At 47.2% G+C, this 23,611-nt stretch overlaps 1 protein-coding gene across 7 annotated transcripts in view; it reads right to left on the bottom strand.

Moving 5' to 3' along the window:
- Positions 1-23,611, bottom strand: part of PTPRT (protein tyrosine phosphatase receptor type T) — a gene marked incomplete at its 5' end in the record, with an annotated part of 804,541 nt that overhangs the window by 491,559 nt on the left and 289,371 nt on the right. For all 7 annotated transcript variants that reach the window (XM_081150334.1, XM_081150335.1, XM_081150338.1 and 4 more), the window contains 3 exons: positions 3,238-3,353; positions 9,167-9,248; positions 15,540-15,811. In XM_081150334.1, coding sequence (XP_081006460.1) covers positions 3,238-3,353; positions 9,167-9,248; positions 15,540-15,811 — 470 coding nt within the window. The remainder of the gene's footprint in view (positions 1-3,237; positions 3,354-9,166; positions 9,249-15,539; positions 15,812-23,611) is intronic.

Below are 23,611 nucleotides of genomic sequence, written 5' to 3'. Positions count from 1 at the left end.
TGGACAGTGTTCCTTGTTTCTTTCTCTGAAGGGCTCCCCAAACCTTAGACTAGACATTCTACTCAGAATGCACACCGTCTCTGTGCTTGAAAAAAATGCTTGAAAAATTGCAAGTTTGGGTTCTTCAGGCCAATAATGTACCCCATAAGAAAGAAGCAAGTTATGAATGAGGCCACAGACCTTCCCCCATACATCGTGTGTACGCCTCACCTCAAGAAGGAGTCACCCCAGAACAAGATGAACTTGATTATAACTCCTATCAGCCTTTATTAGCCTTTTCCCTGAAGGATTAGAATTGTTTTAGGCTCAGGTACACAGTCTGTCCATTGATTCGGACGCAAGACTCTGGCTGTAACTCCATGATAGTCGGCACCAGCAGATGGGGTCTTGTAAAGAGCATGTTGAGTTTCCAGGAGGGTGTAAAGTAGGAGGACTGGCTGGTCTTCCTTTTTAAGTTCTTAATTTATGATCTGAACCCATTTAAGGATGAGCAGGCTACAGAGTCCCGCTCTATAGAAAGGAAGGCAGGCATTCTCTACAACACAGGCCACAAGATTTATCTCAGACTATGAGCCTGCCGACTGCTCCCTGACCACTGCCAGAAGGAAGGCCACTGACATGCTGCTCTGGAAACAAAGTCACTGTCTTCATTTCCCTGACTTAAGACTGGTGGATGAAAGTGTTTCTGCCTCTGCTGACTCATTGATTCCTCAGCTTGTCTTGGAAGCGACAGCAGGAAATAGCACTGCTGAGAATTAGACCTGCTGTGGGTGTCTGGTGGAGACTCTTGGTCACAATGTGTCTATTTCAATGCCTTTGGAAATTCTCAGGCTCAGTTGCCCCAGCCCTGTTAAATGGAACCGAACTTTGGCGGAGTCTGTAGGCTGCACGTCCAGGGGCTGGAACAAATCCCAAGCGACACTGCATAAGAAATCCGCCAGTGCCTCAGCCCGTCTCTGATCCGGGCTGCAGCTGTCTCTTGGGTAGCAGGTGTAGAAAGATGTTAACCTATTTCCAACTACACTGCAGGATATAAGTCTGGACTTAACTAGCCAAGCAGGCATTTGCCAGAGAGCATATGGAAACTGTCTACCTCCCAATATTTCCTGAAATATAGATGAGGGAGACAATATTGGGGGAGGTTTCCTTGAAGAAATATTGAATCTGTTCACTCACCAGATACATTTAAAGAACCCCAGGACACAGATGGATCAGCAGAGAGCGAGGAACCTCTGTCAAATCCTATTGCTCACCCCACCCCCTCTCCTCAGCCACCTCCCCACACTGCTCTTAGCCGAGCATCATTATGTGCAGCAAGGCCCTGAAACGCGCCCGCGTGCCCTCAATAAGGCGGCAGCGGAGAGCGCAGCTCCTTACATCACAGGCTGTTTCTTTCCGAGAGCTCCTGGGAACAATTCCTGTCTGGCCCGTGTGAACAACAGTTAGAATTTTCCCCAGCAATCGGTTTGTGTTTATCTTGCGGACACTGAACTGTGTATCTGACGAGCTGCCTTGATTCCGTTGTGTGGCCCGCGCAGGCGGGGGACGTGGAGCTAGCGGCTCTAGCTTTCTTTCCAGCTCCGGGGTGTTCTTTTCCTTCTATCTCATGCCGCCCCGCTTTTAATTTCCGCTACCTTGTCATGTTTTGTGTGCCATTGTAAGCCACCTGAAAAGCATTCTGTGCGACAGGATTTGCTTTACATTGGAAAGTAGATAAATAAGACGTGGGAGAGCGCCGCGCCACGTGCTCCCACCTGTTTCCTTCAAAACCTCGATTGCCTCCTGCTTTAGCATCCTTCCAAGGACACACTCAAGGCGCAGGGCCTGCAACTCCGAACTGCGGCAATAATGAGTGTAAAACAATTGGGAAACCCAAATAAAGGTGCCGGAAATACTGTGATTGTCCCTTCTTTCTCATGGCTCAACTCCAGCAATGCCACTGAAATGACAAAGCTTTTGGGGAGCCTGATGCACTTTAATACTAAGTATAGTGAAAAGAGTAAATAACGCTACTTCGTGCTTGAGAGGCATGTGGAGGTGTGCTGTGCTCTCCTGTGGTCCGCAGGCAGCCCGAGGGAGCAGGAGGGTGGGCACTGCTGTGATTTTCACTCTACTCTACTGCTCAGGTGCAAGGGAGAACCACTAGCCTCTAGATGTGCTCTGCGCTCGGGGATTTTCCAACAGCAGGAAATGTGCTCAAATCCTGGAAGAGAAGCGACACTATGAACTCCCATCCAAGTGTGCTGGGCATGAGTTAGGGAGCAATAGCCAAACTATGGCCATCAGAGGAAACCAAAGAGGTCTTCGAATATATGATGCTGGAGGTAACTGGAGTCCACTTCTTTCGAGCGATATTCCTGTTTCCTTCAATCAGAAGTGGTATCTTTCTAGAGCTATCCTCTCCAATAAGGCTTTCTGCAATGTCTAAAATGCTCTTGTACCTGCACTTGTCCAACATGGAGGCTACAGTACATTGAAATGTGGCTGGTGCAACTGGGCACCTGAGTTTTGAAATTTATTTTAATTGATTTAAATTTAAGCAGTCATAGTAAATTTAACAGGTTGTAGGATACAAGATCAGTATATAAAAGTCAGTTGGATTTCTATATACTACTAATGAAAAATCAGAGATTGAGATTTTTTCAAGTGCCTTTTACAACAGCATCACAAGTATGAGATACTTAGGGATAAGTCTGACAAAAGATGTGCAGGACCTGTACACCGAAAATTACAAAACGTTGCTGAGTGAAATTACTGAAGATCTTAAATAGGTAAAAATATATACCATGTTCATGGTCGGAAGACTCATTATTGCTATGGTGTCAATTTTCCCCAAAGTGATTTATAGATTAGCTGGAATCGGTCCCCATTAATATATCACAGGCTTTTTTGTACAAATCGACAAAGTGATTCTAAAAGTCATGTGAAAATGACTTAGTTTGCCTTAGCCCTGGGAATCGGGACTTAAAGGACAAAGTTTATTAGAGAGCAGTTTGGAAAGGTCTAGTTCTGGCACTTTTATGTTTGTAGCATCAGTTCTCCATCTGTAAAATGGGTATACTGATGCCTACATAATAGAATTAGAGTTGATATTTAATAAGATCATGGACACTAAATATCAGAGGTATTTAAAAAGTATCCTTTCCCCTTACCCACCAAGTCCTTCATCACAGCATGTCCATTTTTTCCCTTACTAAGGGATGGGCAGGTGTGAGGAGGGGGCTCTCCCATCCTTACCTGGAGCCAAAGTTTGTCATGCTGAGACCACTTCCCGCCAGCAATGCACTGAAATGTGGCATTCTGCCCCACATTCACCTCGACATTTTGGAGCCGCAGAAAGTGAGGTGCTTTCCCTAAGAGAGAAACCAAAAAGCACATAAGGACAGAATTCAACAGGCAGACCATCTTCCCTGCGGGTACACGGCAGCTCAGAAGACACACCGGGCAGGGTGGAATTTGTTCCTGGGAAGTGGCCTGGCTCGGTGAGGAGCTACCATTGATTGATCGCTTACTATGAGCCAGGTATGTTCTGAGAGCTTTACATGCATCCTCTTGCCTAACATCTCACAAAAATCCATGAGGTGGGCAGTATCTCCATTTCACAGGTCAGAAAATTAAGGCTCAAAGGTGTCAGACAGCCAGAAAATGGGGGAGCCAAGACATGCATCCAGGTCTCTGAGAACCTCCAATCCATATTACTAACTGCTGGGCAGTGCTGCCATGTTTGCAAGAAGAAATTGGGGGAGGCGTTCACCGCAGGGAATTCCTCCTTGTGTCCTGGGTGAGCAGAAAGAAGAAAGAAGCAAGCTGAACGGAAGCACCTTCGGGCCTCAGACCTCCATAGCTGGCCTTGGCCAAGATGCCGATGAGGAAGGTGAGGGGCAGGGAGGAGAGCCGAGGAGAGAGAAGAGGGGGAGGGGAGTGCTAGTGGCTCTCATTCCCTTCCTGCAGACTGTGACTGGTGTCGGGCGCCGTGTCTACACAACAGCTCATTTAAACCAATACGGTTGGTCGTGTTACTATCTCTACTTCACAGTAGTGAACTGAGGCGCAGGAAACTCAAAAACGGGCAGAGTCTTCACCTCTAAGCTATGGTTTCTCTGAAAGATGGGAGGGAGGTGGGACATTTAGTTTGGCGACTTGGCGTAACAGAAAAAAGGACTTTCAAATGAAACAGTGCCCATAAGCTATCAAATCTAGAACTAAACATAAATTTTATGATGGGTAACTTGGGTTCATCTCCTTCCTTGCTTGTGGAGACAAGTCCTCACCTATGTGAGCTCTTCAAAGATGAGCGTGGTTGATAACCTATGCCTCGGAGAATGTGTTTCTTCACTGAGGTACAAAAATGCCATGGGTCCTCATCACATCAGCCAAATCCAGGATGAGCCAGTCACCAACTACCCCCAGAATGGGATCAAATGGACGGTGGTTAAGAGGATCAGGGAGATTCAACATGGGCCTATTTTCCAGAGGAAGTCAAATATCCAAAGAAACAAATAATGATAATGTCATTCATTGAAAGCTCCTACAATGCCAGGTACTGTGATAAATGCTTTAGAGATTTTATCTAATTTAACTTCAAAACATTCCTGTAAAGCAAACACTAATATTATTTCCCTTTTAGAGAAGCAGAAACCACGGCTCACCAAGTTTCATTTGCCCAAAGCTACACAGCTTTAATGACAGAGGTAGCATTCAGACCAGGTGCATATTAGCCCCCAAACCAGCATTTAACAAACATTCTCTTGCTTCCTGGGCAATGGAAGGTCAATGGTATCAGCTGGACTCTGGGGTCCAAAGAAAGGGCTCAAAGGCAAGGCTGTGCTGACTCTCCAGGCTCCTCTCATTACTCCCAAATATTTTATCACAAGGGATCCCTTTCCTTACCATTTGTCCCCATGGCCTTCACCCTCTAAACTATCTGTTCTACCAAACTGTGTCACCACCTGTAAAGTTCAGCAGAACCAAGAACCTTGGTGAAACTGGGCAGATGCTTGTGCAAAAACATATACCTTCTGCTCAGGTTTTTCAAATAACAACAGCTCAGAGACGCCCTGATGCTACCTTCGGGACACCATGGCTACAGTGGAGTCAACAGTCTAAGACCCAAGGAAGGCCTCTCATGTGGGCTTCTCAGAGTTGAAGATTCCTTGCACCTAGTCAAGCTGACAAATGTCATGCTGCTTTGATTGTCTGAAATTGTTTCCTTTCTGCTCTTCTGTATAATTTGTACAGTTATTTTTGGAACTCTCAGTTCAAGTCAGTTCTTCACATGGGAATATGTACTGTGAACCCAAAGCCCGTTTATGCCACAGGTTTAAAGAGGAAGGGGAACATCTACTCCATGAAGGGAGGGAGCTCAGAGTCTTAGCTGTAATGTTGGGAGGCCTGGCGTTGGGTTTTATAAAGGGATGCCCATCCCTCTTCCTCCCTCCCTCCTAGGTTCAGTGGTAGAGAATTTAGAAGCTTGATGGCCCTGAGTGTTAACATTTGTCAAATGAAACAATGATGGTCTCTGATTCTGATCCCTGGTCTCATCCCCAGATCATGACAGACATCTCTCTCTGTGGATATTCTCTGTGGCTATTGGGGACCTGTTTGGTCCACTTCTCTGAGCTCCTGGTCTCTCTGATCTTCCTCCCCAATTCCAGCCCCACTCTCCACTTCACTTCTGAGCCCTGTGCTCTATCAACTGTTATTTCCCCCCAACATCTACAGCTCAGTGGTGGTGGTGGGGGGGGAATTACCCCACCAGTGTCAACTCCCTAACCTTCGGCCAAATACAGTTGACCTCAGGACCCAGACCAGCATCCCACACCCACTTCCCACTGAGACCCAGCCCCCCAACAATGGAATCCCACTGAATGGGGTTAACAAAAGACTGCTGTGCATTTGGGGCAAAATGCCTTGATGTTGGTGACATTTAAACTCCTGCAGATGTCATTGCAGCATCTGAAGACATATTATTCTGCCCTTTATCTCGCGCTTGAAACCTGACAGCGCTCAGTAGGAAGCCACACAATCGAGGAGAAAGCTCGGTACATACATTAGAGACGTGTCACAGACGCTCCACGGGTCCAGTGACATTGTGCCCGAAGGTTGGTGTAAAAAAATAGTTTTAAAAATTCTAAAAGTCAACACAGGAGCTAGAAACTTTGAAATTGGGTGGAAAATTGTGCTGACATTTCTTGTACATGGTTATAACTGCGGTGGCCCTGCTAACGGCTAACACCGAGAAACAATGGTGGAGGGTAACTATGGTGGAAACACGTTCAGAGTAACACAAAAATGTTAAATGGGCTATAAAATATGGACGAGAGATTTCAGTTTGTATGAGAAAACAATCTCCTTTGAGTAGGATGCCAATCTTTCGGTCACTGTTTTGGAAGCTGGGAGGCAAGCATTTAAATCAATCAAGAATACAATTGCCAGTTGGGCACTACCCCCACCCCCGAAATAAGTATTGATAAATGCTGACCATATGTTAATAGAAATAATGCTTTGGAGGACAAAAGTGGAGATTTAAAAAGCCTGACATAAAGAGAATGCAAATTTCTCAATCTAGTTGAATTTCTAACAGTCTTTGAGTGAAGTTATAAATGCATCCGTATTAAGGCTGGAGTTGGGGAGAAAGCCCTGTCAGGCCAATGGATGGTCTGGAAGCCGCCGGCAGGCTGCATGATGTGTGATCCCATGAGCAGCCACCAGGACCCATGCACGGTCAGTAGTTTGGAAGGCAGGACTCAATTCTCCCCAGACTTACACCATCTGAGCTCATACCAGTAGCTGAAGCCACGAATCTGGGAATGCTACATTTCTGACAGCTCTGGCTCCCATTCTAACCATCACATGGGTCCAGTTGACTTTACTCCCTAAATGTATCTCTAATCTGCCCACTGCTCTCCATCTCGGTGTATGTTTCTTCATAGCATGGTTTGTCATGTGCTATGGCCTGAACTGTGATCCCCAAAATTCATATGTTGAAGCACTAATGCTCGATACCTCATCCTAGGATTGTATTCAGTGAGAGAGCCTTTAATGGGATGATTAAATTTAAAACGAGGTTGTTGAAGTGGGCCCTAATCCAATCTGACTGGTGTCCTCATGAGAAGATCTGGACACACACAGACACACAGGGGCACACGTGCACAGAGGAAAGACCATGTAAAGACAAAGTGAGAAAGCGGCCATCCACAAGCCAAGGAGAGGGCCATGGGAGAAACCAAACCTGCCATCTTCATCTTGGACTTCTGGCCTCCAGAACTGCAAGAAAATAAATTTCTGTTTAAGCCCTCCAGACTGTGGAATTTTGTGATGGCAGCCTTAGCAAACTAATATACCATCTAGTATAGGTCATATAATGAATTACCTGATGGGTTTGTTTAATTTTCAGTCTCCTTCACTTGAAGGGAAGCCCATGAGAGCAGAGAATGAATCTGTCTTGCTCCCATAAGCCCAGAACAGGGCCGGGCGGAGAGCTCCTGCTCAGTGACTGCTTGCTGAATGATGGGTGGATGCCTCTCCACTCCCCTGGTCAGGATCTCTTGCATGACTCCAGAACTTTCTTTCTAATAGATCTCCTGACTCATTCTTTCTTCCCCTTCAACTCATTCTCTACAGAGCTGCCGAAGCGATCTTTTAACAATTAAATGAGATCATATCAAACCCCGGCATAAACCCCCTCCAGTGGCACCCCCTGCACTCAGATTAAAATCGAAGCTGCTCATGATGACTCTCAGGGCTCTGCAAGGTCAGGCCCGGCTTCCCTCCCCAGCGTTCACTCAGACCGCTTCGCCTGCACTCACAGTGCCCAGGATATGCTCACACCATCAAGCTGATGCCCACTGCAAAGCCTCTGCACTTACTGTTTCCTCTGCCCAGAATGCCCCTTCCCCAGATCGATATGCAGTGATCTCAGCATTCCTGAGATGCTGGCTGGTTTCTGGGAAGGAAGGGTCTCTTGCCCAGACACCGAACACAGTTATCCCAAGTATTGCCTTGCCCAAACCCCTTGGAACTTGTCCCGATTTCCTCCAGAGAAAGTGCCCTAAGACAGTGAGTCAAACAATGGCATTCTAGTGTCAGGGAAACAAAGTGACGTTCAAGGATTTGACAAATTCACTGCAGCAGACATAGGAAGAGTCATTTCAATTAAAGTGGCATGGATGGGGCTGAAATGAGAATAGCCCCAAAATGGGAGGACTGAAATTCAGGCACATGATGTCTCTTGAGGGAACAGCAAATTGCACCATCGCCAATAACATGACTCATGGTTATAAAGAGGAAGCAGAGCCCTACTAAGAGTTGCCTGGAACCAGATGGCTGCTGAGAAACTGATGAGAATCTCCAATATGCAGAACACTCACCAACTAATAGGGCTGGCATCCCAATCAGGCCTCCTAGGAGCTACCACGCACATCTCTTTGATTACAGCCCTTCCCCCCACCAAGTGGGGTATGATGTCATCTCAACTACCTACACCCAGGACTTGTCCCCTCTGAGATTTAATGAACCCAGGAATGACAGCTCCCTGCTCAAACACACTCAAGCATCTTACAATAAATACAGCAAAAAGAGAGAAATTCAAAGGGAAACTTGATGGGCACGGAGGAGTGGTATGCCCTTGAGGGCTCTTGACACTGTACCATAAGTACTAACCACTGTGAGAAATCTTTCTCTACGCCTACACAGAGCTGATGAGTGTATTTAAAATTACTTTTAAAAATTAATAGCTTTGGGGTACTTTTCCCTGTGAGTGAACAGTGTGCTAATTTCTTCAGTGTTTTGGTGCTGTTCTTTTTTTTAAGACAATTGCATGCAATTCTATCCAAAGCCCTCTAATTCTTCCACTTCAGTGGTCTGAATCCCACTAATAAACAATCAGGACTTTAGACTCTCTTAATAATGGAGAGAGAGTCAAACAAAGATGTTTTGCCAGTCTCTGCAAATTCCTGTAGGTGCTGCCTGTTGAACAGGCCGGCAAAATTATGGATTTATTCAGGACTGATTGCACCAAAGTACGTAAGCACTTTTGAAGAATTAAAAAACAGAGAGAGTGAGAGATGTCTGTGAGCTGAACGAGCGGGGGGGGGGTGATCACAGCCCCCAAGCTACCCAGCCTGGCACGGAGTAAGGCTGCGTTAGGAGGAGGGGACAGACTTACTGCACGGATGAGCGAGAACCCGAACCTCGTCCACAGCGATGTAGCCAGGATGACCTTTCAAAGAGACAGATTCAAATATCACCTGCAACACACACAGGGCGGGAGTCAGTTTCACGAAGTGGTTGAAGGCACCGGTCATAGGAATCTGCCCACCCCCCAAAACCCTTTATCATTCTGCTTCCCATTGGAACCGCCCAAAGAGGCCTTATGTTAGGCTAGGATGCTATCCTGGCAATTGACTTGGATTTTCAAAACAAGGTAGAAAGGCCACACTCTGGTGACTAGCATAGAAAGAGTCAGCCGCATGGAACATTTTTAATGGATTTCAGAAATAACGCTTGGATGCAGGAAAAACCACCCAAATATGGCCTGAAGACCCCAATCTGCACCTTTCTCGTTGCTGTTTCAAGTGAAACACGGAGTAGAATTACTTGCTAATACCCCAACTTTCCTATGAAGGGCGAGGGAGGAGCTCACCTTGGCAGCTACCATGAGAAAAGGAGGGCTTATCCTGATCTGAGTTATATCCCCAAGGAACAGAGTTCATCTGAGGGTCTTAATAACACCTCTCAAAAGTAAACCCCATGCACAACTGTTGGTATCCGGGAATCCAAGGGCAACACATTTTTTAAATTCTCCATTCTGACTCCCAACCAAATTGCTTATTTCAGTAAAGATTTTGTGGCTCAATTAACAGCTTCCTTTGTCACCCAACCCCTACCTCCATCCAGGAGCTGTGAATATCTGCGAGGACAACCTGACCAACCCCTTGACCTCCCTAACTCCAATGGCCTTATCTTCACTGAGCATCAGCCACGGGCTCAGACTTGTCCTTCACTCCAGAAAGTGGAAATTCCATCTTCCTATATTTTGGCACAGCTCCTGCCCCACACCCCTCTCCCAATTCACTCCTCTTAAACCTGCTCTCAGGTTCACATGGCACCTCAACTTTTCTAGTCCATAGGCCTGCCTAGACCTCCCTATATTCTCAACAAGCCCGGTACCCCGCCACACTGGATAATCACCCACACCACTCTCACCTCTAGCCCCAACTCCTTAGCAACCTCATAACTTCGGCGAGCCCATTACAGCGCTGCCCTCACCAAGGAACTGGTGGAGCGGGTGGTGATGGCTGTGAAGGGCAGCTTCCTCCGAGTCAACATGCGGCTGCCTGGGAATTACATAAAGTGACTTGGGAATGGCAGTCACACCAAACATAAAGCAGCTGGCACCTGCATGACAACCGCTCGGGAAGAGGGGTTTGCTAAGATAGCAGGGTCCTTCAGAGAGAGCTAACAAACAAAACTGTGCAGGAAGTAGGGGAGAGTCTGCAGAAATGAAAGTGTGATAGCTGCCTCACCCCGCAAAGGAGAAAGTCAGCAGAAGGCCTTTCTATAAACTATTACCTACCTATTTGATTATATTTTTAATAATTCAAAGGAAACCAAAGTAAAGCCCATAGGAAAACAATAAAAAGAAAATAGAATACAGAAAATACATTTATAAAGAAACAGTATAAAAGCATTCAAATTGTGTAATAAAAATGATAGAAATAGCAAAAAATATTTATTGTGACAATAAATATAAATAGGTTAAAATAGAGAAAAGCTCTCCGACTGTCTAAATAGACAAAGGCTAACTGTAAGCAATAAGATAAACACCTAAACAGAATGACTCAGGAACCTTAAGAATAGCAAGCTGAACAAAGGGAAATAATAGGGAAATACAAATAAACAGAACACGGTTGTTGCAAAAATAATGTAAAAGTATCAAAGTAGAATTTAAACCATGAGCAAAATAAAAACCAGGAAGGAGACTAAAATGGTCATTTGAAAGAATACATGAGTCCATAAGCTTAAAAGGAGAAAATGACAGAAACAAACAAATAGTAGTTATAGTTTAAATAAAACTCACTTATATTAATGTGACCCATGTTTTAGACTCTGACCAATCAAATAGAAAAAATGCATTTATTGAGTATGTATATAATATAAATATTACATTTACTAAATAAATGTTAATGAATCTAGAGAATAAAATTTCTATTCAAATGCTCATGGGCTATTTACACAAAGATCACATAACAGGCTAACGCACAACTTCAATCAATCCGTCAAAGAAGGCGCCATATAGGCTTGGGTCTGTACATATTCTCACCAAATTCACTAAAGCTGGAAATTAATGACAAATGCTTCAAAGTCCATTTCTTAACCTTGAAACGTTACGCAATGCCTAAATATGCAATACCTTCTTAATAACTATGATGTCAAAGTATGTTTTGTACATTAACAAAGTCTGAAAGGAAATTAAAAGTCACGTGACAAGTTGAAAAAAGATCTGCAACATGTGCCAGCAAAAAGGTGAACAACCTGTTCTGTGTAAAGAATGACTGGGGCTCAACAAAATACATAAACTCTCCAAAAACAAAACTGACAAGTGACCTCAGCAGGCAATTCACAAAGATGAAGTCGGAATGGTAATCTACAAATGCAATATTTTTAATGACTCTCAGGAGAACTATTTTCTTCTTTGCACTTTTCTACATTTTCCAAATTTTCTGCAGTGAAAATGAGTTATTTTATATTTATAATAAAAATGAAATGCTTTTTGGTATGTTTTCGTATTTCCCTTTATGTTATATTATCACGATATCATGTACCACCGTACAATTAGCTCCACTACAGCACCTACCACACCATATCGCAATTGCTTGCTCATGAATCATTTCACTCCCTAAATTCTAAACCTGCTGAGAATAGGAAAAGTGTTTCTCCCTCTCCCTTCCTCTCTCTCTAAAAATCATTAACAATTAAAAAAAAAAACAAAAAAAACTGAGCCTGGCTGGGTATGGCTCAGCAGTTGAGCATCGACCTAGGATCCAGGAGTACACAGTTCGATTGCCGGTCAGGGCACATGCCCGGGTTGCGGGCCTGATCCCCAGTAGGGGGCGTGCAGGAGGCAGCCAATCAATGATTCTCTCTCATCATTGATGTTTCTATCTCTCTCTCCCTTCCTCTCTCTGAAAAGAAAAAAAAAAGTTTTTTTAAAAAGACAAGAGATAGAAAACTGTTGGCTCACCAGAATGCCCCAGAACTTCTAGAAAGTGGACCATTTATATTTTTATGAGGAAGAGCTGCTTAGGGTGAAATCAAGGAGGCTTGCACAGACGAGGAGGGTTTGTGCTCAGCAGAGAGGGTGGGTGGATGAGAGAGGAAATGGAGTGGAATTTAAAGAGGGGGAGAGTGGCCCTCTCCTTGGGATGCTCCCTACAGAGTGCTGGATGCCAGAGGAATTGCTGAGAATGGGCTTTGAGTCCAGCTGAATCCAAGTCAGGTGACTCCTAAATTTCAGGGGTCTATGGAGTAATTACCATGCCAAATAAAAGCTAATTTCACCTAGGCAGGTGATGGAGAAAAGACTGAGCCAGTGGCTGCAAAATTAATAGAGTTCTTTTATTTTTTTAAAATCTTGTGATGGATAAGTTCAGAATCATTAAAAACATGAAACAGAATTAATACCACCTGGAAAGGGGCATCGATCTGAAGCGGGGCTTCCGCAGCATTTGATAAGCCCTCACTCACCTGAGAGATGCCAGGTGGGAGGTGGGGGTGGGGGGCACAGGGACATTCTCAGCCCAGGCCCTGCTGAAGGCCTGGTGCCACAAGCCCACTAATAAGAAAGAGAAAATTCTCTGTTTCTTACGGAGCTAAAAGTCCATTTTAGGACTGTGAAATATGACTTTAATAAGTGAATACATAAGCCTTCAGTATGTGAGGACCAACTCTGCCGAAAACTAAAATTGTATTTAGCCCACAGACTCATACATTCAGGACCAGAGCTTGGGGGTCGGTGAAATTAAAATCCATTTTGCAAAGGTCTTTGAATCTCCTAATAGGTCCCCTCTTCTCTCTCCCCGACATATGTGCGTGGGTGGCCCTGAGTGTGCGGTGAGCCTGGGAGCGTGCAGGTACGTGAGCCCATGCGTGCTCTGCTGTGCATGTGCCATGGGACCATCCACTACTGTGTGGGTGGGTGTGACACACGTGCCTTTTGTAAATTGCTGCTCCCAGTGCCTTAGTGGCTTTTCCATCACATAGCTCAGAGCAGAGGAAATGTAATGTAATGTACTAGTGGCCAACAAGTTGGAAATCAGAAAATTCTCCCAGGGGAAGCTGCTAATCAGAGGCCAGCTCAGACCTTACTGAGGACAAACTCAGCCACACAGGGCATTTCTTTAAGAAGGTCTCCTGCCTTCTTCCTCTTTTTCTGTCTTCCCTCCCTTCCCCTTCTTCCCTCCCTCCCAACAGTTGCTGAGGCCCACTGACAGCCCAGTGTGATGTTATACACGTGCTATCTCATTAAATCCACAGGAGAGCCTCTTTTTGGTCCCACTACCCTCTCCGCCTTACACATAACACAACCCTGACTCCAGATTATGATGAGATACACCCAACATCACATAGCTGGTGCACAGGAGTCTCAGAACGGGCAGGCTATTTGCCCTAAAGGTGGGAAACTGAACTTGGAGCCACAGGAACTATGCCTCAGTTTTCCAATAATACCCCCTACTCTGGAACACAGGGTATGTTGCTACCCAACGCAGGAGTTACTATGCAGATAAGAGAGAGGCAATATGCTTACCACAGACCTGGGACACAGGGATGCCCAAGAAATGTCTTTTTCCTCTCTATACTCCAAAAGACGATGGCCAATAATGGGAATGTCCCTCTCCTGGGTCACTTTTCCTGTTCATATACTTGCACGTGTGGTCCCATTTGTATCTGGTCCTAGGTAGGTGTTTCTGAGGGGAACCTGAAGGCATCCATGGAGGTATCCATGGGCTTATAGACACTTGGCATTTACACACTGGGGCACCTGGGCTCTGGTCCCAGCTTTGCCAGTGATTTGCTGTGTGCTCTTGGACCTCAGCTCTATCACCTATACCAGGGTTCAGCAAACTATGGCCTGGAGGTCAAGTCTGGCCCACCACTTGTTTTTGTCCATAAAATTTCATTGGAACACAGCTACACCCATTCATTTCCATGTTGTCTGCAGCTGCTTTCATGATATATCTGAAAGGACTATACCCTGGATGTTGAACTGATGTCCCAGCAGCTCCCGGCCACTAACCTTGCCACCCTCAGGTCCTTCTGCTCCAGACTCTAGAGAAATTTCTCCAAAATGCAGATCTGACTATGGCACTTTCTTACTTAAAAACTTCCAACAGTGGGCATGGGGATTACTGAAAACAGGCACAAGGGGTCTTATTAGGGTGGTAAAAATGTTCTAAAACTGCTTTATGATGATTATTGCACAACTCAGTAGCTTTACTAAAAATCATTGGATTTTACACTTAAAATAAGTAGAGTCTATAATATGTGCCTTGCACCTTTATAGTGCTGTTAAAAAAACAAAAACAAAAACAAAAAAACTTTCAAGAGTCCCAGGCCAGGACAACTGGGAGCTCTGTGGGCTAGGGCCAGCTTGTATGCTGTGTCTCAGTCCCCAATGAGATGAGCAGGGAAAGCGAGAGGTGTTTAAAAACTGTTACAGCCATTTGGCTTTGCTGTGACATTTTTATTGCATTTGTAGAAGTACAGGTCCACCATGAGTTGTGGAGGGGTCTGATCTTCCACTACAGATAGTGTGAGCAACACTGCTCTAGACTAGAGAATACATGTCATCTCCTTGGCCTGGCATTCAAAGCCCCCATGACCTCCTTGCCTGCAGACTTCATTCCATGTATGTCTCCTTTGCAACCTCCCCTTAATCCACATAGAGTTTCCAAACTCTGCCAAAATCTTTCACGCACTCCTCGAGTGCATGGCCTGCCCTACCCCTGACAACTGAAATGCCTTTCCCTTCCTTCTTCAGAAATTATTTATTCAACCTTCAAGACTCAGCCTAGCTGTCATCTCCTCTTAGAAGCCATCAAATTGCCTTCTCCCAGACACCCTCTTTTGTAGGCGTGATCTTTGACTAGTTCTCTCCCCTCTCTGAACCTCAACTTTTTCATCTGGAAAACAGGGATAATCATAGCATCTTCCTCATCGGATGACAGTATCTCCGTCATCAATTACTGTAGCAACGGCTTCAATGTCTATGCTCCTTGAGCATCCTGGGAGCTCACACACACCCCACTATGTTGTCATACTTATCTACCAGTCTCCTCCAGACCGTGGGCTCCAGGGAGGCGGGGGCCGTGCGGGATAGCCTCTGTGCCCGCAGGGCCTGGCTAGCAGGGGGAGCTCAATAAGCATGGGTTGCATGAATGAATAAGTGAAGTCCATTCTCAACTTCACAACTCTAGGCAGGCAGGGGGTGTATGGGTTTATGATCACGTAAAAAAAACTGAACTATTAAAACACCATACCTGGTAGAAATGTGGCCAGAAGGTGCTGATGGCCAGCTCTGCCTTCACCCAGCCCTCGGTGACAACGCCGGACACGTTCCAGACGGGGTTGCCCTGGGGCCCGCCGTTCACCTTCACGTAGACGTTCAGGGCCCCCGGGCTGGACCTGTCGCGGCTGGAGAAGTAGTAGTGGAAGTCGATGCAGTGCGTGTCATTCTCCTTCAGGGTGGGCAGGAGGAGGTGGGCCTTCTGGCCGGAGGCCCTCCCAGAGCTGTTCACCATCATGAAGGAGCCTGGAGGCCCGCCAAGGGGCAAGACGTAGATAAGGAGAGAGAAAAAAAAATCCTCCTGAAAACCAGTCACACCCATCAACACGGCGGCCAGAAATCTGGTCACTCCAGGAGGGTCTGGTTCAGCCTCCGCATCTCCTCTCAACCTGAGTGTCCTCTTCTGGGAATAAAAACCCTACTCAACACGGTGGTTTTGAGAATGAAGAGCTAGTAACATGCACAATATGTTCCTACAAAGTGGACACTCTATAAACATTTACGGGAGGGGCCTTATATCCAGCGGCTCCTGCAGGAAGCATGGAATGAAAACCCTGGGATTTAGGTAACGGCAACCTCCACGGGGAACAGGAGGCGAATGCAATCCCCACAAGCAGGGGCTGTCTCAGTGGAAACAAGAGCTCAATGACACGGGAGATGTCATTGTTCCAACATATTCCACCCGAGCCTTGCATTCAGGACGGGGAATATCGGCAGAGGGTATAGGAAAAGCACAGTGCAGCCAAGTCAACAAGGAAGACCCTGGAGAAACATGAGGACCAGCTGGGAGATGCTCGGCCTGGAGAGGAGGGTAGGGAGTGCTAAGCATGTAAGGAGTGCCAGCGCGATATCACCCAATTTAATCTTCAGAATGACCCTGGGAGACAGAGGATTTTCACGCAAAGCCTGAGTGACCTGCCCTGGGCCACACACACAGGGAGCAATGAGGACCAGATGCTCTCCAACCGCAAGGTGTGTGTGATTATTACTATTTGCAGAAAACACGACGAGTCTTTCCAGGCATCCGAAAGGCTGTCCCCTAGGAAGGAGTGAGCCTCTCTGGAGTTGCTATGACAGGTTAAAGGGTTGTTTCTAGTCCTGTGCCCCTCCCCAGACCTGCGTCCTTGGCCTCTCCCTTTGTGGAAGAGGCAGAGGGTGCGTCCTGGTCCTGGGACTTTGGATGGCACTTGCTTTGGTCATAGGATGCTAACAGAACAATTCAAGCGGAGGCCTGAAGCGTGAGTGCCCCACGGGGCACCCCTCCTGCAGGGACGCCACCTTTCAAGGAAGAGCACGCCCTGGGTAGCTGCTGCCCCCTTCAGCTTGGATGGAGATCAGACTTGAGCGGAGGAGGGCCCGGTAGAACCGACAGCGAGAACCCAGCCCCGCCAGCCACGCAGTGACAGGCACAGCCCTGTGGCCCGCCAGCCCAACCCGGAGCAGCAGAACCACGCTCAATGCTCGGACAGTGAGCTGAGGGTAAGTGCTCACTGTTGTTAACCCTGTAGTCCCTCCCAGTATGTTACTCGCATTATTGTGGCAGCAGCTAAGTGACAGAGGTGCCTGAGGGCAGACTTCTGAAAGAAACCACCAGGAGGCACATTTCAGTGCAAAGGACCTTTTAAGGAGTAGAGCTGATGCAAAATGGGATTGACAGCAGGGCTGGAGACAGAGTGAGCTCCCCGGCTCTGCAGGTGGTACAGAGCCTGGAGGAACTGAGATGTCTAAGGAAACTTCACAATCCACTTAGAGGGCTATACTCTGTGACTTAAAAGTCCCATGATTCTAGGAAATAAATGGCATCATAAAACACAGCAGATAAACTCAGGTGATTCGGGATGAATATTGTCACCTAGAAAAGCACTGCTGCTCTGAGATCTGTGTACGAAACCAAGCTCATGTTCCCACTTCTTTTCATCATGGCTCCAGTGGTGAGGCGGGCTCACTGCGGAGGTGGCGCCGTGTGACGACCACCCACTCCCAGCTTGCTGTCCCTATGACTGTTGATAGAAGGAGCCGCATTTCCACAAAGATGGAGATGGTGGAAAGGTTCAGCCCTCCATGGACTCTCCATGTAGCAGAAATTGCTTGTTGACGGACAAACCTGTCCTCTTGTTCTGGGCACATAGCTGGGCACAGTCCCCAGCCTCCCTCTATAGAGTGGTGGGCCGTGCAGCTGGATTCTAGTCAGTGGGACGTGAGTATAAAGCGTGCCACTTCCAGGCCTGGTCCCTAAAAGCTGCCTCCCTCCACCCTCCCCCGACCCCCACTGCTCCAGCCTCTTGTATCTTGTCTCTCAAGGGATGATCCTCACACCAGAAGCCTCAGCATCTCCTGAGAGCTCAAAAGAAAAGCAGAACCTCAGGCCCCATCCCAGGCCTACAAAATCCAAATCTACATTTACCAAAATCCTCAGCCTGTTTGTATGAGGCCCATGAAAACTGTGAGCATCACAGCTCCATTGTCTTTCCCAGGCACCAGCTACAAGCCCAAGAGCCTAAGTGACAGCAGAGCCACAACAAAAGGAGCCCAGTCCCTGAATAGCCATGGCCATGAGCAAGGCCACCCACCTGTGAGGAATACTCATTTCAGACCTTCCGTAGACAAGGAATCAGCTGTTCCTGGGTCACTGAGCCATTCAAATTCTGTCATTTATCTCCACAGTAAGCATTCTCATTTTTGTCTCTGCGCCCCCACAGAGCCCCTGCTTTCCATAAGTCCCTTTATTTAGGGAGACGAGGTGAGTAACGATAGCTCCCAAGCAAAGCTGCAAGACGCTCCAAATAAGAACATCGTTACGAGCAGCATCCCTGGGCACAAAGCAGAAAGAAGACGATGGAAAGAATGGACCCAAGAATGAGTCCTGGACAAGGAAAGGGACACCTCAGGCCCCATTAGGACCCTGCGTGTCATAGGTGGGCCAGGTTGGGTTTGGTCAGGGACACACGCCATGTCCCCCCCCACCACCACCCTGGTCCATGATGTCAATTTGTGTAACTGAATATCATGCTCTGGCCCCAGACTAGACAGAAAGGTATGTTTTGGTGCTAAGCTCAGCGAGATCGATGAGATAATTGAAAACAAGAGAAAAAAAAGAAATGATGGCTGCCCACCCAGCCTATCCCAAAGGAGGGAAGGGTGCAGGCCGGAAGGTTAGGGCAGACGGAGTCCTGCTCAGGGATGTCTTGGTGAGACTGCTAAGCAGTGCTGCTTGGGATCCAAATGACAGAAAGTAAGAGACTGGCCTCCTTCATGGGTGTGGTGCTAAAAGTCAGCATCAGCATGTGGCACCCCCGGCACAGGAGAGGGGTACTGTGACATTGGGAAGGGCACCCACACAGCAGCTGTGGTGAGGGTCCCCTTCTAGGGCTTGCAGGCAGTGGGCTTCCACAGGATGCCAGAAAAGGGCAGCACATGCAACTGATCTTGCATTTGTGCGCTCATGAGACACTGGGGAGAGCCTTATGTGGCAGACAGAGGCCCAGCAGTCAAGTAGGCGGAGGCTTGGGAGACACACGACTTAGATCCTGGATTAGTGTCCTACGGCTGCTATAACTAATTACTACAAACTCAGCGGCCTAATACAACACAAATGTATTCTCTTATGCTTCTGGAGGCAAGAAGTCCAAATTCAAGGTGTTAGGAGGGCTGCTTTCCTTCTGGAGGCTTGTCCAGCTTTTAGTGGCTGCCTGCATTCCTTGGCTCATGGCCCCTTCCTCCATCTCCAACGGGCATGACTTCAACCTCTATTTCCTTTGGCACAACTCCTTTTTCTGACTTTCACCCTCCTACCTCCCTCTTATAAGGATCCTACATATTGGATCCACTCAGACAATCCAGCATAATCTCCCCACTGCAAGATCCTTAATTCAATCACATTGGCAAAGTCCCCTCTGCCACGTAAGGCACAGGTTTCAGGGACTGGGACACGGACATCTCTGGAGGACCATTGTTCTGTCATCACAGGCATTTTGTTAATTTGACCACATATGTATTCCCAGGCTAGTGGGCCAGAGATAAACGGATGATGGGCCCCTTCAGAAGGCAGCAGGTATACACTGTCTACACAGCAGGGGCCCCAGGAACTCTGAGTGTTCTTATGTGAGTGTAGGAGGCTCCTCATGGTGTCAGAGCCCGTCCTCACCAAGGTCTTAGAGGGACAGTGGCTAGAGCATTGGCCTCCACACCAAAAGGTTGGGGGTTTGATTCCCAGTGAAGGGCACGTACCTGGGTTGTGGATTTGCTCCCGGCCCCGCTCAGGGTGCATTCAGGAGACAACCAGTCAATGTGTTTCTCTCACATCGATGTTTCTGTCTCTTTCTCCCCCTTCCTCCCTCCCATCCACGCTCTCTGAAAAGCAATGGAAATAAAAATACCCTCTGGTAAGGATCAACAACAAAAAAGAAAAATGTGGGATTAGCTCATTTAGCTCCCAATCTGGATAGAACAAAAGAAGGCTTGGGGCCAGACCTGGGGAAGGCCCACCTTTCAACAGTGGAAACTGACCAGGGCAGCTGGCAGTGTAGCCATCGTGGTCACACACTGCTCCTCAGACGCCACCCACCACGTGTGGCTGCTCTCAGGCCGCTCTCCAAGTTACCCAGACAGTGATCTGAAGTAGAAATCTGCCCTGTGGTTTGGCCACTCAATACCTCAACTCCCTTCCTGTGTTTGGGGAATCTCCCCAACTTTTGAAGCAGGACCCATTCCCCTCTATCTAAAAGAAAAAAAAGCCCAGTGCCTACTTTCCCAGCCTCCTCTGTAGCTAAGACTCAGGCACAGGACCTGGGCTCCACCAAGCAGGTGCACCCAACCCCAGTGTCTGCGCTGGAAGCCAGGAGGTACATGGCCCAGGGCTCAGTGAGCCACAGGCTATGGAGAGGGCAGCAGCAGTGAGGAAGGTGCCTCCAGCGGCAGAGGCAGCCTGCCAGTGGACCGAGCGGGGAATCCCGCCTTGACACAGAGGCAGCGGCTAACTCGGCCAGGCGGGTCAACATCTTCCAGGACTGAGCTAAGCTGAGCTGGAATTTGAAGAGTGAATGGATATAAAACCTTGCCAGCCAATGAGCATATTAGGAACCCTGACAGTGGGATCTTAGCACCTTTAAGCCCCCACCTGTACCTGCTGGAACTCCAGCTCCTAGCAATATTCCCCAAGTATTCCCAAAGTCCCCAAGGCACCTTAATTAACGATGGCAATCCCCTTGTCCCCTCTGCACTTCCAGGCACAGGTCCCTCATATGCCCTTGCCACCAGTTGTGGTGTCTCCATGATCGGACAGGTCCTTGGTAGTGTCTCTTTGCTCTGGGACACAATCAGGGGACACATAACAGAACTGCTTTCTCCCCCAAGTCAACAAGGTTCAAGAGACAGCTCTTTCTGCAAACTCCCATGGCCTTTCCTCCTCTCCATCCGGATGCATGTTCACCCAGCACCACTGTCCCCTACAGTTCAACTCTTACTTCCACCTGGCATCATCCTTTGGGCTGGATTTTCTCTCTATTCGTGTCCCTGGGGTCACTCCCTGCAACAGGCCCTCTCAGGTCTGTAGGACACATGAGTGCTCTCATATCCTAACTGCACAGGGCTCAAGTTTTTCTCTCCTAAGCCCCTTCCCCAGGAATATCCTCAACCACATCAGGTTAGGATACATCAGCAAATATAAGTAGATACCAGGGGGTACATAGCTGAACTCCACACATCAGAATGTGGGAGCCTGTCCTCTTTCCAGTCAGGATCCCTTCCATGGAAGTGTGCCTGCTGGTACTCTGGAAGAGCATTTCAAAGACAGGGAACAGCACATGCAAAGGCACAGGGGCAGGAAGCCACAGCATCCAGCAATGCAAGGGTAGAGTCTTGGGGGAGGGAGGGATCCAGCCATCTCTACAGAGGCGCAGCCACCTCCTCCAGGAAGGAGGGAAGCCGTATCTGTGAGCAGAGCACAGGCCTGCCGTCTACAGCTCGTTCAGGGCTGAAGCCCTCACGGATCAGCAGCTCAGTGGGGCCCTCTTTCATCAACAGGTTGGCTTAATTAATATCATCCTGCGGCTGTCACTTTCCTGGAGATCAAAAATGAGCCGGTCATTACGCCGAGATCAGTCAGAAACAAGAAAGAGGGAGACTGTAAATACATTTCTTTTTCTTCTCTCTCTTTTTTTTCTTTCTCAAAAATCCACTGACGTGATAAGGAACATAAACTAGCATTAGTTTCCTCATAGTTATTATACATAGCACCAAAATTGTGAAATTAAACCAGGAAGTGCTCTCCGGCTGGCCATAAATTCTGCATTTTCCCCTTTCGTGCATAATAACGCCTTGATAAGCGCCCCGTTATTGATGTGTCTGCAGCACAGATCCCCTTTTTGGAGGCAAAACGCTTCTCCGCAGCAGATGGCGGCTATTGTGTTTACACATGAGCACCTCACGATTGCATTTCCTCACGTTGGCAGTAAAAAGAAAGCCCAAATTGAGTTTTTAATGGCTTTACACATTGTTCATTAAGATTACATGAGTGTGCTCGGGCGACTGGCAGCTGAGCGCCTGGAGCTCCGAGAGCTCAGAGCCGTCCCTGCAGACAGGTGGCCCCGCCAGCTTTCAGCGACAGCACCTACGGGAAGGGAGCGGATGGCAGCAGGGACCCAAATGCTGCCCGAAGCCAAGGCAGCTGTGGTGGCACGGAACGAGCCCTCAATCTGCAGGCATGAAAACTGGGTTTCAGTCCCTCTCCTGTCATTTCTTCATTGCATGACTCTGAGCGAGTCAGTAAACATTCCTGGGCTTCAATGTCCTCATCTGTAAAATGGGATTGTGACAGCTACACGTCAAAGTTTTTTGTTTGTCTGTTTTCAGTGAAAATTAAATGAAACACTAGGACTCAACAAATGTTAATTTCATACCTAATAAAAAGCCAGCAGCAGATGATAGTGGGCCCCATGCAATTGACCACATGTCTAATGTTATTAATGTTTATTGAAAATTTAGTATGTGCCAGGCATTGATCTAAGCATCTCTCAGCATCTCAATGAGGTGGTTCTGTGCTATCCCTGTTCTAAAGAGAGGAACACTGAGGAAGAGGGAGGTCAAGTCTTTTGCCCACACAGTCCTCATGCACCCCATGGTGAGCAGAACAGTGGCTTAAAGATGTCCACGTCCTAGTCTGTGGAACCTGTGAATATGTCACCTATTGGGCAAAGGGGGATTAAGGTTTCAGATGGCATTAAGGTTGATAATCAGATGACTTGAGATGGGGAGATTATTCTGATCAAGAGAAGCAGGTGAGGCGGAATCAGAGAGGGATCTGACGATGCTAAGACTCTGGCTTTGGAGATGGACATGGGAGCCATGAATGAAGAAATACAAGTGGCCTCTAGAAACTAGAACAGGCAGGGAAACAGATTCTCCCACAGAGCCTCCAGAAAGGAGCATGGTGCTTCCAACACCTTGATTTTAGCCCAGTGCTATTTAGAACTTCTGATCTCCAGAATAAGACTAAAAAAATGTGTGCTATTTTTATGTTACAGCAGCAATAGGAAACTAACACACACTCTAGACTTCTCAGCTCCTGAGTTTTTGCGTAGGTGATGGTGTTCTTGAAATCCACGCTGCCCGGCCTAGGCATGGTCCTTCACTTACTCTCCGTGACTGTCACTACTGCCCACAGAACAGTTATGCCTGCATCCCTTCCCCACACATACCTTTATGATAGCTATTCTGGACAAGGCCTCATTTAAAAGCCCAGAATGATAACATTTAGCGGTCTGATCACAACAAAGGAGCAAGGGACACAAAAATGTCAAAAGACACAATGCACCATAAAGTAAGAAAACAGGCGGAAGAGAAACAGTTCTACCAGTAACATCATGAAAACTAATAGTCACTCAGCTAACCATAAACATAACAATTTACCAGCGGCCAGAGTAACAAACATATCACTCAGCATTATCCATATTTTCAATCAAAGCAATCTAATTATCACATGTCCAAAAAAAAGCAAAGAAATTTGTTTCTTTTATAATACACTTGAAAATGAGGAGGGAGGGAGGGAGA

This window comes from Miniopterus schreibersii, assembly GCF_964146895.1.
Source record: "Miniopterus schreibersii genome assembly, chromosome: 10".
Lineage (NCBI taxonomy): Eukaryota > Metazoa > Chordata > Mammalia > Chiroptera > Miniopteridae > Miniopterus > Miniopterus schreibersii.
Note: the sequence above shows the minus strand (reverse complement) of the source record. Positions and strands in the feature narration are given on the sequence as shown.